Genomic DNA, 15,424 nt, shown 5'->3' on the forward strand with positions numbered 1-15,424 from the left:
GTCGCCAGACCGTTGCCCAAGACAGCGGAATCGAGCCGGCCAGTGTTGTGGTGCTTCTAGTGGCGAAGACTCTCCACTGTTTGCTTTGCTTGGCACTAAGGCTCACAATATGCGTACTTTCAATCCTTCCGCTTTTCTGCTGAAGTTTTTTTTGTGCTTTCCAATTTGTCATTTCTTCACACCCTAGCATGGTAACGATTAGATCTTGATAAAATTGTGTAATCGGAGGCAGCGGTCTGACGATGTCACGGTCCAACAGTTGCTTGCCTGCGTGCAAATGTTCCGCCTGCTGGCGCTATTTAACACGAAATTACTATCTTCGACGTTGCGTCACCAGCATCAGTAGGCGAAACGTTAGGTGCAGGCACATGCCATAGACGGGGACAGATGGCCGTGTAACAAGCATCATCAAGCATGTGAATATTGGCCATATGACCGTATACGAAATTTTCCGGTGCCTATAAAATCCACTCGTGCTTCAGGAACACTCACCGAACACGCAGGCCGCGAGCGCCAGCACCAGGACGGTCTGCCTCATCGTGTTGGGCTATTTCAGTCTGAAGAAGGGATGCCGCGTACTGCCGTTCCAGGACCTTATATACCGGCCTGCTAAGCGCAGGATGCCCTCTTTTGTACTTTGGAACCAGGGATGGCGAAATTAATGAAATCGAAGACCTTAATAACGAGTCACAGTTCTGAGATTGCAGATGACATTTCGCCGACACCGACAATCCAGTCTTTTTCGATAAATATTTTTTCATTTGTTCATATCTTTCACCATCGAAATGTAAATGGAATGTGTTGTTCTTGAGACCTGTTAATGGGCAGTTGCAAAATTTCGGTCAAGCAACAGCATAATACTGAAGGTGTGCGTACCCCGATTCATGCCAATAGCTGAAAAAAGTGGATTGAGGAAATGAGAGGCAACCGATTAGGACAAATAATAATAAATTAGATATTTGCATACCACGTGACCTAAAATCAAAAAATGTTCAAATGTGTGTGAAATGTTATGGGACTTAACTGCTAAGGTCATCAATCCCTAAGCTTACACACTACTTAACCTAAATTATCCTAAGGACAAACATACACACCCATGCCCGAGGGAGGACTCGAACCTCCCCCGGCATCAGCCGCACAATCCATGACTGCAGCCCCTAAGACCGTTCGGCTAATCCCGCGAGGCACCTAAAATTAACATTGTTGGAAACATGGGTACAAAAATTTGTTAACGGCAGAGAAGGAACTATTGTTTATCATAAGCAGCAAGAAGAAAAAGACAGAGTGTAAGTATAAAATACGAACGTTTGGGATGGAGTTATTTAAGTCAGTTAGAAGTTGCTGCTGGATATATAGGATCAGATACTGAGATGTTCAAAGAAATAGCAGTTCAAAACTATTGTGCAATGAATGGTGGAATCTAGATTTCCGAAGCAAACCATCGATTCCAACCTTTCAAAAAGTGACCTGTGGGAAGCAGAACACAAGGTGGGGAACAAACAGATTCTTTCACGGTAAAACTGGGAACGCATCAATAGAACCAAAATAAAGACAGACTTGCATTTACTATTGAATGGAGAAAGTACGAAAGTAATGATAGAAATAGTACTGTCGTCGATACCAAAGAGTTCCATTAAATATCAATGAGATCTCACAGCAGCTAAGAAAATGCCATTATAATTCCCGTGGCGAGCACAATAGCTCAGTGGCCTGATTTTCTTTTTGTATTTTGAGCGGCTGCTACTTTTTCCCGTGAATACACATATTCCATCTTTCGGTCACTCTTTGGTGGTATCACACATTGTTTTGCAAGTTCTTTCCACGTACCCTGTTATTCGTTGTCTTCCGTATATGCTATCGTTGATCCTTATTTATTATTTAGCATGCTCGATTACTTTGTAATTTTGATCCTTGGAAAGTCTCATAGGAACTACACAAGGTCTTGAACCCGAGAACAGTTCATTCCAAAGCAGCTGACAAGGAAGCATGTTATCATTAACCTGGAAAAATTTACCAACCAACTCAGCTGATGTACAACAACGATGCCTTCTATACTGCCGATTTCTGCTCATTATAGGGCTTGTAAACTGGTGACTTACTCTTTCCCTATATTTTTCGAAATGTAAATTTAAAAATTGCAAAGAATTTGACCATAATATTAACAAATCTGCAAAGTACATCACGTAGGTTGAAGTCTCCAAACAGTCATTCTGATCGTTCTGAACACACCAACCCTGTAACCAATAAAAAGCTTAATCCGCGGGTACGTTTTCGCCAAGTTGACGGTGTTTGATGAAACACGTTTACTCAGGAAAAAAAACGTTCCCAAACTGTTACCTACATTCCAGGGCGAGGACTATCATACCAACACGGCTTCACGTTATTTCGGGTGTTAACATCTACATCTATAGCGACACTCTGCAAGCTTCCTTACAAAGGTCTTCTCACTTGCATCTAGTCCACTCCCAAACAGAGCAAGGCGTTCATGCTGCTAAAATAATTCATACAAGCAGTCGTGGAAAAACTTCAGTATGCTGAAATAACTTCATTACTATGCCATCATAACCGGCTTAGTAAACATACTCTTCAATTTACTTCAGCTGTTACGTTATTAACTGCTGCTGAATCTTTGGTTAACCTACATAGTCCTAATCCGACAATTGTGGCTGATTATTATTTATGAATGGCAGTTATTATACAGAACACCTACACAAAAAAATAAAAGACTTTAAGATGAGTGCTAATGCTCGAACAGAATATATAACGGTAAGGCATTTTGATTACAAGTGTACGATACAACAAATATTACATCTTACTGAAGCTACTCTTCTAATAACGACAACAGTCGATAATAGTTGATAGATACGTCACAATGAAGATCTATTGGTAATGAAATGCTATATTATGAAGTCTCAATGTTATTTTACTAAATTAAGAAAATGTTTCGTTTAACCACATTCATATTTTTAATCACAGTGAAATCTGATCATATTAAAACTGACCTGTTTCGGAAGAACGGTCTTCCTCGCTCAGACACAAATCGTAGAAAAATATTGAGAAGGTGTGTGCCTCAAGATAGAAGCTTGCTCTTTCGTAGCTCGTCAGTTTGAATGTGGTCAGATTTCAATTATCCTCGTGAGTTTTAATGTGGTCAGATTTCAATTATTCTCTGAAACTGAGAAATTGCAACTGCGACCTCGTTTCCGTCGATCTATAGATGAAATTAATGTTTCTTCTTGGAATGAAATCGTAGACTTCCAATTACGACAGGTCCACATTTCAGACAGATATTTACAGCAGTTGTTTGCAAAACTGTAGGCAGTTATTACACAGGAAAGAATCTTGCAAACAGTGAAGGTGAAACGACACCAAATAGTAGCATCTCCTTCTACATCCTCACAGATACTCTACGAGCCACCGCACATGGTACGTGGCGCAGGATACTTTGTACCACTGCTGCTCATTTCCTTTCCTGGTCCACTCTAAAACAGAGCAAGGGAAAAACGACTTCCTATACTGCTTCGCAAGAGAACTAATTTCTCTTCTCTTATCTCCGTGACCTTTACGCAAAATGTATGTTGCCGGCAGCAGAATCGTTCTGCAGTCAGCTTCAAATGTCGGTTCTCTAAATTTTCTCAATAGTATTTCGCGGATAGAACGCCGTCTTTCATCCAGGGATTCGTGTTTGAATTCACGAAGGATGCTGGGATTCGCGTGCTGGTCGACCCCACCGATAACAAATCTTTGGTGCAAATTCCAAGATATTTATAAATTGTACATTTACGTATTGTGAGTAGAAGGCAATATGATGGCAACTCAGAGGAATTTCTGGGAAATGCGGCAGTTCGCATCAAATCAACAGAAAAATCGTCTCCTAAACCATTTTGGCACACGACTATCTATGACTCAGAATGTTATGAACCTTTGGGCTTATTACTTTAAAACGAAGTTTAAGCTCTTTATCACGTCTCTTGCCTAAATTAAGAGCAGACTGTCATTATTTTCTTGTACATTCAACGAATGCACGTTAGTTTAGCAGTACACTACTAGTAAGTTAATAATTTCTTTCCATACTTCTTGTGTACCAGACAACTGTAATATATCAGAACGTTAAGTTGCTCAGTTCGAATACAATAACACAAAAACTTCATCTGTGCTACTGAATGCATAGATGTAAATAAAAGTGTACATATAGTTATTTTTGTCTGTGTATACGTTACTTACCGAATATAGTCGTTCAGTGCACGTATTATTGAGTGACACGTTTGCATAAATATGTATCCAGTATTCTGAGGTCAAATAGCACTTGTAAACTTCAGGTCTTCGAATGAATTGTCTGTAACAAGGTATCGTTTCATAAGAGATAAGCGCTTACTTGGTGAAGCTGCGTCTCTCATTGTAGTGTCTTGGTTTTGGATCGTGGGAGCAACTATTTCCATTGCTGCATCAAATGTTGGACCATCAACAGGTAAACACTTAGGATAACCATGTTTTCCGTTCAACCTCAATTTCCTCAACAAGTTTTTGGGAGAGAATCTTTCATGCTCCTTGCGCTAATTTTTAATCCTTCTTCTTTTTTTTCGGACTGCCACAAATTAGCGCAATTACCACAGCAGCAGCGTCTTTATCAACTGTTATACAGAACACTTCAAGCCCCACTAATACTGTACAAAATTATTGTGCAACATTATTGAACAGTTTAGGGACAATAATAATGTTGCAAAGTATTACTGTACAATATTACTGCCCGTCGAGGGGCTGCTTTATGCATCAGCTCATTTTATCTGCTGTTTGTTTCACAAAACACCGTTGTGCAGAAAGATGAGGTTCTTGAAGGGACAGAAAGACGTGATGGGTGTTTCGCACGCACAGAGAAATAGATTGCATCTCGGCTGGCGTAACTCACACTCTCTCTCCGATCCGGCTTTTCCTTCCGTTACAGAGAAAAATGTAAGTAGTATGATATTATTTAAAAATAGTGATTCTAATCACACTGTGAGTAAATGAATGTAAAAGTAATGGATTATGTTTCACTGCATGGAAGATGGAGACTGTAGATCGTTAAATATTTCCACAAAAAACCTTAGGAATAACGCAAAAAACATAACGCACTTCATTGGACACTTAAAATTGCACTATATTCCTGGTAATGAAATATCGTTAACTATAGATATACGATCCAGGGCTTTTATCTTCGAAACTAATGCAAACTATTCACGTAAGATTTTTGTTTCATTTGAACAAGGCAAAGCATTTGAGAGTAATATGGATATAAATTTCAAGCAGCAGTGAGGTCGGATTCTGTACTAAATGCTACTGCAGCATTCGAAGTTTTGAAATCTACAATCGCGAGCAGTTCACAATATGTATATATCTATACTAAGATGGTATCTGTTCTTTCGGACATGTTTTTTAAATTCCAGACAATTGGACAATGTTTTCAACAGAAGTTGTAGAGAATTTAATTTTGGGAAAATGAAGGTAATAACGTTAACTGAAACTGTATGAATGTCTTAAGTAATCTGCTTTTATTAATACCATTGCACACGTGAAGTGTTAAGGAAGTTGTACAGTGTACATACGATTTCACAATACATTCACAATAAATGTTCAAAAATGTCTGAAACAACTACCTAACGGTTGCCAATAATGACATAAATGTTTCTACATTCTTAATGGAAAGCAAACAAATTTACTTGTATAATAATCTTTGCTTCTGTGGATGTTCTGGGAAACTACTGCAGATGCATGTCTGGGACATTTTTTATTAGATTCGCCAGACCAATAACAACAAAGTAAATGGAAATCGTGCTTTACTTTAAAATGTGTGTGTTTGAATGCTTGTGTGTGTGTGTGTGTGTGTGTGTGTGTGTGTGCGTGCGTGCGTATTTTCCGCATCTCCTCCTAAACCAGCAATATATATATATATATATATATATATATATATATATATATATACGCTGTATTTTTCCCTCATTTTTCTATAGATGTCTGCAATTTCATTTATGTCATACGTAGATACAGGTAACAAAAGACAGCCCGTCAAGTGTTTCATCTGACACCCAGCATCAACACAATGACACACATGTCCTTCTCGTTACAAATAAAAGAATGTCAGTATAAAATAACCATTCGATTAGTAGTTCCAAATTAGCATGATGTTAAATTTAGCTACGAATATTAACAGGGACAGCAAAACACAAAGAATAGTAAGAACTGCGGTCGTGTCTGAGTACCGCTGCTGAATCGTAGTGCACAAACAGCGTCGTGGGTGGGCCTACTAGATATGTTGAAAACACTTCGCAGAACGTCTTGAAAGTGACGATTACAAATGGTTCTGAGCACTATGGGACTTAACTTCTGAGGTCATCAGTCCCCTAGAACTTAGAACTACTTAAACCTAACCAACCTAAGGACATCACACACATCCATGCCCGAGGCAGGATTCGGACCTGCGACCGTGGCAGTCGCGCGGTTCCAGATTGTAGCGCCTAGAACCGCTCGGCCACTCCGGCCGGGTGACGACTACACTGTGAGCTTCTAGGCGCAGTGTAGCTGTAAGGCAATGATGTGATTAAGAAAGAGAACCGAACGTGTTTGTACATGTGTAGGCGAGAGTACTGTGCATACATTATGATGTGGAACCTGGTCTACAGGTGTGAGAATATTCCTTAGACCACTGTCGAAAGCAGCGATACACTATATATATGTGCTGTCAGCATATGAAATTTGAAACTATGGGACTTTCGAACTAGGGGGAAGAACGAAAAAAGTGAGGGTATTTTTTTGGCATATTGACTTAGGACAAGTAAGCTTCTTTGAACGTTTTCACTTGACGTATTTTGTTTGCAGTTTCTCAATAAAAATTTGTTTTGACACTTTTACTTAGTATTAACTATCCCGATCTTTTTGAACAAATATAACATAGTTAAATGCGATATTACAACTATTTATGATATTTATCACCAGAAATCTGACAGCAATGTATGTGGAAATGAATGGCAGAAGAGAAAATCTGACAAAAATGCAGAACTCCATACATGCACTAACTGGTTAGTATTGAGAGAGATGTTACAGGTCTGTTTCTGTGCGTACCGTAACACTTTATTACGGACAATGAAGTTATAAAGGATGAATAGTTTACAGAAGATACATAAACACGCTTGTCACCAGTTACGCGGCCGTGTGTGTAAACGATGAACACGATTTATTTGTCAGCCTTATACAAACCTCAAACATTGTTCCAGAAAAGGCATTATTTGTATTTGCAAGCTATCTGCCACGACTTGTCAATCAAATAATTAGGTTCACGTCTTGTTAATAGCTCAGTGCACAAATTTCTATTCACGTAACGTCTCACCGTACAGAGTTTCGTCATATGCAGAAATTTTGAGGGTGTAACTGTTACCTGTTAAGTTACTGAAATGTGGTATGAAAGCGAGTACTTCAATTACACTCACATACATGATGATCAATTATTTGAGTGCCTGTGGAATACTCTTTTGTCACTCTTATCTTTTCGGCGTCACTATCGTGTGATTTCTCTGGATAGCCGAAATGAAGGAAGGAAGGTTACAGCTTAAAGTCTCGTCGATATCGAGGTCATTAGAGACGTAACTCAAGCTCGGACTAAGGAAGGAAGGGAAGGGAAATCGGCAGTGCCATTTTCAAAGGAACCATCCGAACTTAGACAGCCGCGTACCTTTCTTTGAAGGTGTAACAGTCCAATCTACCATCCTCCAGTTTAGACGGAACTACACATCCGGAAAGAGATGCTACATCCTCAGGGACGAGGTCATTTTATTGACAAGTGAGGTGACTTGTGTTTCATCTTTGTAGGAGTATATGATGACAAATTCAGACCAAATGAAGCTCACACGTCACAGTAAATTGTGCCCAAACAGTCGCATAAATAGATAGTATATTCGCCTCTTGCAGCAACGCTGGTGTATATTCTCGCACGGAAACGGTTATAAAGATGCCGAATGGCATCTTGCGATAGATTGGCTCAAGCATCTTTACCATTTTGTTGCAGTTCGTCAATGATTCTTGCAGCGCATCGAGAACGAGGAAGTTCCTGCTTCACCATGTCCCATACGTGTTAAATTGGCGAGAGATCTGGTGATCTTCCTCGCCAGGGCAGTTGTTTTACACAACGAAGAGCGTGTTGCGCCACAGCAGACGTGTGTCAGCTTGTACTGTCCTGCTAAAAAAGCACATCACCTAACTGTCGAATTCATGGCAGTAGACGGGGATAACCATCTTTGCTTTGTACTGGGCACTGGTTACTTAACCATGCAGAAACATCAACTATGACCGTGACCTGAAGTGATGGCCCCTCACACCATGAAGTCTGTGATGCTGTGATGGGACCTGTGTGTCGTGAGCGAATGCATTCTGGAGTAGACAGCTCACCAGGTCTACGTCATACACGTGTATGCCCGTTCCTCGGATACAGACAGAACCTAGTCTCATCACTAAGAACAGCAGATCGCCATTCTACTCTCGAGCCAACTATTTCACGACACTATATTAGTCATGCTTGGCGGTGTAGCACAATGTGTCGAACTTGACGTGCATCTGTACTACGCTGACGCCTAGAACCTGGTCTGTGGGTATGAGAATATTCCTCAGACCACTGTTGTTAACAACGGCAAACCAGGCCTTTTGAGCGCCATCTGATCGCTGATGATCGCCACAAATGTATCACTAACACTACAGCCCCTCAGTAAGCATGTGATATACCCTCATACTGTCCGCCCCAGTAGCTGAGTGGTCAGCGTGACGGATTGCCGTCCTCTGGGCCCGGGTTCGATTCCCGGCTGGGTCGGAGATTTTCTCCGCTCAGGGACTGGGTGTTGTGTTGTGTTCATCATCATTTCATCCCCATCCGGCGTGCGGGTCGCCCAATGTGGCGCCGAATGTGATAAGACCTGCGATATGGCGGCCGGACCTGCCCCGCGAGGGGCCTCCCGGCCAATGACGCCAAACGCTCATTTCCATACCCTCATACTATTGAAAATAGTCTTTGAGGGTGTTGCATTTTTTTCCGGCACTGTGTTTGCTCACCCTGCTTCGATATCATTCTTCATTTCTTCGTAGATAGGTATTTCTTCCTAAATAGGATTGAACTTACGGGATTGACTGTCGAGTATGGAGAGGGTTGGTGAAGACTCTTTCTTTTTTCTTGGAATGTATACACTGCAGCTGCAATACGTCGCTGGGTTTTCTGAACGAATGGCGAATCCCTCACCTTATAGGGTATACATTAACGAAACCCTATTATTTTCATGATTGTAGGTTGACTTTTATTGTCCAATACATTATCTCATTGAAATTCGTAGAACGTACATATATACCTTTTGAGTGATGAAATGTTCTATCAGCTTTCTTATATTCGTCCCGTATTTTAGAACGTAAGTGGGATTTCCTTTTCTTCTTTTCTCCTGACATTAGGTAACAGTAAGATACAACTAATGCACTGCCCTAAAAAATGCAAAAAATAATCGTACCAGGAAAACGTACTTTTCTCGAAGTTGTTTAACTGGCAGCTTGATCTGAAATGGTTTTTTGCATCGCAGGAGGTGACAACTGCCTATTACAACTACAAGTGAAGTACGCCTGCAGCCCACAGAGATAACACAACGGTAAATAACACTTGTGTTTTCTCTGTGCACCACAGAGAAATAACTGTTTGACGGTGGTCAGTTAGTAATAAATGTTGAACCTGGCATCTCAGCTGTGTGTCACGTTCTTGGTATCTTAGGTTATGAATAATGTTTTATGATACTTACCTGAAAGGGTAGTAGGAGACTAAAAACAGCCTAATTATTAACTTACTAGTAGTGTACTGCTAAACTAACGTGCATTCGTTGAATGTACAAGAAAATAATGACAGTCTGCTCTTAATTTAGGCAAGAGACATGATAAAGAGCTTAAACTTCGTTTTAAAGTAATAAGCCCAAAGGTTCATAACATTCTGAGTCATAGATAGTCGTGTGCCAAAATGGTTTAGGAGACGATTTTTCTGTTGATTTGATGCGAACTGCCGCATTTCCCAGAAATTCCTTTGAGTTGCCATCATATTGCCTTCTACTTACAATACGTAAATGTACAATTTATATATATCTTGGAATTTGCATCAAAGATTTGCTATCGGTAGGGTCGACCAGCACGCGAATCCCAGCAGAAGAGTTTGAGCTACAGTGGAATTTTCCGCACTGTCTCGCCGCTATACACGGGACCACGTAGCCATCAAGAAACTACCTGCCTCTGGATCCCTTTCCTACAGTTATAAAAACTTTTTCAGTATTGTTACGCTGGGAGTTATAAATCTCATTGAGCTCTTAATGGTGGATGTCGGAATGAATGGTCGTGTATCAGATGGTTGTGTTCATTATTACTCTAAGTTTGGGGACTCACTTAGCTCGAATATTCTGAACATCCCACCAGAAGAAGGCCTGCCAAACAGCGACATCTTTGATAATTTTGTATTTGTCGTGGATGACGCTTTTCCAATGACAGTTTGTTGAAACTATACAGTCAGGCAGGACTGACCAGGAACAAATAATTTTCAACTATCGTCTCTGTTGTGCGTGCGGGATTGTGAAAGTGCTTACGGAATTTTAAATTCAAAATCTGGTGTGTTTCAAAGGTCTATTGCTCTGTCTCCATAGGATAAGATATGAATAGTCATGGCATGTTGTTATTTCCACAGTTACGTACTTCAGAAGGAGACAATCTGTATCTTCCTGTGATACAGGTCAAATGAGGAGGGACAGACGATACAGGCTCATAGAGAGAAAGAGGCGATTTAGTTTGTCTTCAACCGACATAAACAACAAACCCACATAAAAGTAGGAAAATAGGCAGAGCCACTTAGTAACGAGGACAAGGTATCGTGGCAAGATAAAGTGTGTTAGTTGAATTTGAAACCATTGTAATAACCTGATACGTATTACCCAGTTATCATATGTACCTTACATGTATTCTCATTAATTAATGTGCGTTTCACATAAATACAATAAATCAATAACAAAATTATTTACAGAAATTCTTTAGTGGTGTTCTGCCCTCAGATCCAACAATGCCCGCAATGATCTTATTTCCAATGAAAATGCTCTCTCGCCTTTCTTTCTACTTGTTCCTGACCATGCACACATTACTCAATGACAACACAGTATTGCATAAATAGTTATGCGAACTTGCCGTGGAATAATAGATGCACTAAAGGACTGTATTGGGATAAGTAATGTATACAGTGCAAATTGACGGCGGAGGAGGGAGAAAGGAAAGGGAAGGAAGGGAACCAATGATATCAGCTGTACTGGGACTTTATGCCGAATCAGCGGGAGCGAGTGAAAAATGTGTACCGGATTTGAGCTCGAACCCGAGGTCTGTTTCCTAGGCAGCTGTGTTAACCGCTGCGCCACCCGGACACAGCGTTTATCGCAAATGCCCCGACTACCTCGGCGCGCTCCCCGACCTACTCTCATTCACACCTAGCGCCATCTACCCGCAGTCCTCGTCCAATTCCTCCATGCTCGCTAATTTTAGCTTCCGCTGGAGATTGAACGTAATTGTGCATCAGCGTTGAAGTTTGTGAATTCATTGCCCATAGAGGCGAATAAACTGTATGAGTCCATGGTGTCTGTTCTTTCAGGCATGTCCGAAACAACAGACACCACGCATCCATACACATACACGGTGACAATTATTGAACTATATGGAAAAACGTAAATGTCACTATATATATTCAGATTTAGGTTTCGCCACGTTCGATGTGCCTGCCATCATTGGCGATGTTGTTGTTGTTGTTGTTGTTGTTGTTGTGGTGGTCTTCAGTCCTGAGACTGGTTTAATGCAGCTCTCCATGCTACTCTTTCCGGTGCAAGCTTCTTCATCTCCCAGTACCTACCGCAACCTACATCCTTCTCAATCTGTTTAGAGTACTCATCTCTTGCTCTCCCTCTACGACTTTTACCCTCACGTTGCCCTCCAGTACTAAACTGATGATCCCTGGATGCCTCAGAACATGTCCTACCAACCGACCCTTCTTCTAGTCAAGTTGCGACACAAATTCCTCTTCTCCCCAATTCTATTCGATACCTCCTCACTAGATATGTGATCTACCAATCTAATCTTCAGCGTTCTTCTGTAGCACCACATTTCGAAAGCTTCTATTCTCTTCTTGTCCAAACTGTTTATCGTCCATGTTTCACTTCCATACATGGCTACACTCCATACAAAAACTTTCAGAAACGACTTCCTGACACTTAAATCTATACTCGATGTTAACAAATTTCTCTTCTTCAGAAACGCTTTCCTTGCCATTGCCAGTCTACATTTTATATCCTCTCTACTTCGACCATCGGCGATGATGGGGCGCGGACGAATAGCGAAATTCTGCATGACCCGCTGATGTGTCGGAACATCGATGTTGTCGATGACCTCCTGAATGACTCTTTTCACCTCACCAATGGTGCTCTACACCCTGTCTTTAATATAGCCTCACAAAAAGGAATCGCATATGTTCAGACCCAGAAATATGGCGGTCAATCAAGGCACATGCCAAAGACCTCTGGGTACCTCCTGCGGTCTCCAAAGTGCTCCTCCAGGACATCAAACACTGCCCTGCTTCGATGCGATCGAGCTTCGTCTTGCACGAACCACATCTTGTAGAAATCAGTGTCACTTTGGATAACGGGAATGAAATCATCTTCCAAAACCTTCACGTAACGTTCTGTAGTCATAGTGCCATCAAGGAATATCGCACCAGTTATTCCGTGACTGGAAATTGCACACTACACTGTCACCCATTGAGGGTGAAGAGACTTCACGATCGTGAAATGCGAATTCTCAGTCCCCCAGATACGACAATTTTGTTTATTGACGAACACATCCAAATAAAAGAGGGCTTCGTCGCTAAACCATTCGTGCATGCGCATACTAGTGCCGATCATGCCCCCAGCCAACCGTGCTGTTTGAGTGTCCTAATGCAAACCGTTCAGAAGTAATGACGATTTTATTTCATATAGTTTGTAAAGAAACTGGTTCTCTATTTCTGAAAAAACCATTTTAAATAATAAAACATGACCTATACAAGAACTCTGACTACCCCTGTTAGTCATGGATGAAAAAAAAATTGGCATAGTCTTTGTCAGAACGTGCAGAATCTTAGGTAGGGCCAATAAGACGTCAATTTTAATCTAAATATGGTATGCCAATGTTTACATAATAAGAAAATAAATTAAGTAATTCAGTACAGTTATTATATAGATGCGATAAATCACTTTAACGGGGGCCAAAGGAACAATTAAAGTCAATATAATTCCAGTAAAGCTGCAAAAGTAAAAAAAAAAAAAAAAAAATTGTAGGGGCCTACATGACATCGCGCATCTGCTAGATGCCCACGAAATACATAATTTTGTTTCGAAGCTGACAGCCAATGAGAAAACAGATGCAAAAATACTATTGGTCAATTTTCAGGCAGTAATGGCGGACAGCATTAGCAGGTAATATACATAATTTTATGGTAGATAATTTTACTGCACAAAAAATAAAATACGTACTCCCTCCAAAAGAAGTTACACACGAACATTAAAATAAAATTATGATGAGCAGCAAAATGTCTGAGAAGAATATTGAAAGAAAATTATTAATTGAACTTTAATTTGGCGGGTTTTCAACACTGTCAACAAGACGAAATAATGGAAAGAATATTTATTGGAACTAAACAAAATTGAACCTTGATATTGTGACAGTATTTTAAAATAGATAATTTAACTGCAATTGTCTTTAATTTTGAAATGAGAGAAAGCGTAATAATTTTCTTTTAATGTCTTAACTGTTGCTGCAGGCAGTGCGATGACGTCAGCGGTGGTCCGCGCGGACGATGTGTGAAGTTAATCCTGGTTCGTGGCGTGAAGCTAATGATGGATCCTCCTGTTTCCTTAATATTCGAGTTACGGCGGTGGTCCACGTCTCCGTTGTAGTCGAATCAGCTGGCAGCACTGGCGCGATAATAATAGTTCCAGTGTGTGCTTTGTCGTTACGCGCGCTACGTGTAATTATTAAAAGATTATTAACCATGCGCTGCGGGTAGGTGCTTTAGTATTTACGATATATAGCCGGTTAATGCCAATACTTCGCACAGTTCTTTCACCGTGTTGCCACAGGAAAACAGTCACATGTGTTTATCACTATAACTGTCCGTTAAACATCAGTTCAATTTACGTCGCCGTCTTTAAGACAGTTCGGATGATATAATACATGTTTCTTGATCATATCACAACACTGTTCTTTTAATTGACATTTTGGTTTGTTCCACTTTCACACAATTCTTACAGTTAGTGTCTCCACACGACAATGGTGTCTGGTTCACGGCTAATTGTCACAAGTTCACACAGTATGTAAAATCGTCAACGCAAACACTCGATATACTTTTCAGGTTTTACTGTTCACTTAATAATGCACGATCTCCTATTAACACAGCGGACGCACTGTAAATAATTGTTCCTCCGCGTATCACCGTCTTTCACGCCGAACTTTGCAACGTTTCTCCACCCGCGAACCGGCCACGATACCCCAACAGCTCGCACGCTCTCTATCGATAGTCGTTCGCTCTCTCTCTGACACAGTACTTCTCCTAGCCCAACCAAAGATTTACAAAGGATATTAAACCAGAACGTTCATATTCGTACAATATAAAATATAAAACAGTAGCAAAATGACTGAAGAAACCATGTGACGTATTAACAAATAAAGAATAGCTGAAATAAATGATACATACGTACTATGACAAGGTAATACACAAAAGAAAACAAATATTACCGACTTTCTGGGAAAGTTCAATAATCGTCACCCTGTATATATAAACCCCACATTGTTACAAAAACGTAAGGAATGCTTACATTGAGGTTTTACTAACAAAATTCAAGGGACGATATTACAGAGCCGCAAAGAAAGACGAGTTAAAAAATGTAATTATGTAATGCCAAATTTTCAGAAAGTAGTGAAAAGAATAAAAGATTCCATGGAGGCAGATGCAGGGTCCGATAAATTATTAGAACTCACCTCATGGTATTCCGACGAAAATAACAAGAATGAACTATTCAAACTGCGGAAAATGAGGGGCCGTAACTGCTGCACAGATTGTTACAAGTCTCCTTTGGACTCGATGCTGGTTAGGCATAAGTATATGCAGAAGCAGATGCAGAGACAAAAACTGTGACTGTGGGATGTGGGGTGCATCTCTACACAGTTTCTGTACAAATTTCTAAGTTGCCCTTCAGAGAATATTACATTAACTTCTATTCTGACTTGTATCTAGTGTTGTGGAGTCATGGTGTCCAGCTCCACAGTCCAAGCTTTGGCAATCTGCGTCGAGTCACTTTCTGTAGTAAGCAAGAGCTGACGGTCTAAA

General features: G+C 40.5%; 1 protein-coding gene across 1 annotated transcript in view; it reads right to left on the minus strand.

Annotated features, from left to right (window-relative positions):
- Positions 1–538, minus strand: part of LOC124593761 (transmembrane protease serine 9-like) — a 108,133-nt gene extending 107,595 nt beyond the window's left edge. Inside the window, exon 1 of the mRNA XM_047132113.1 lies at positions 493–538. Coding sequence (XP_046988069.1) covers positions 493–538 — 46 coding nt within the window. The remainder of the gene's footprint in view (positions 1–492) is intronic.
- Positions 539–15,424: the final 14,886 nt, after the last annotated feature.

Source organism: Schistocerca americana, chromosome 1, assembly GCF_021461395.2.
Source record: "Schistocerca americana isolate TAMUIC-IGC-003095 chromosome 1, iqSchAmer2.1, whole genome shotgun sequence".
NCBI classification, from domain to species: Eukaryota; Metazoa; Arthropoda; class Insecta; order Orthoptera; family Acrididae; genus Schistocerca; species Schistocerca americana.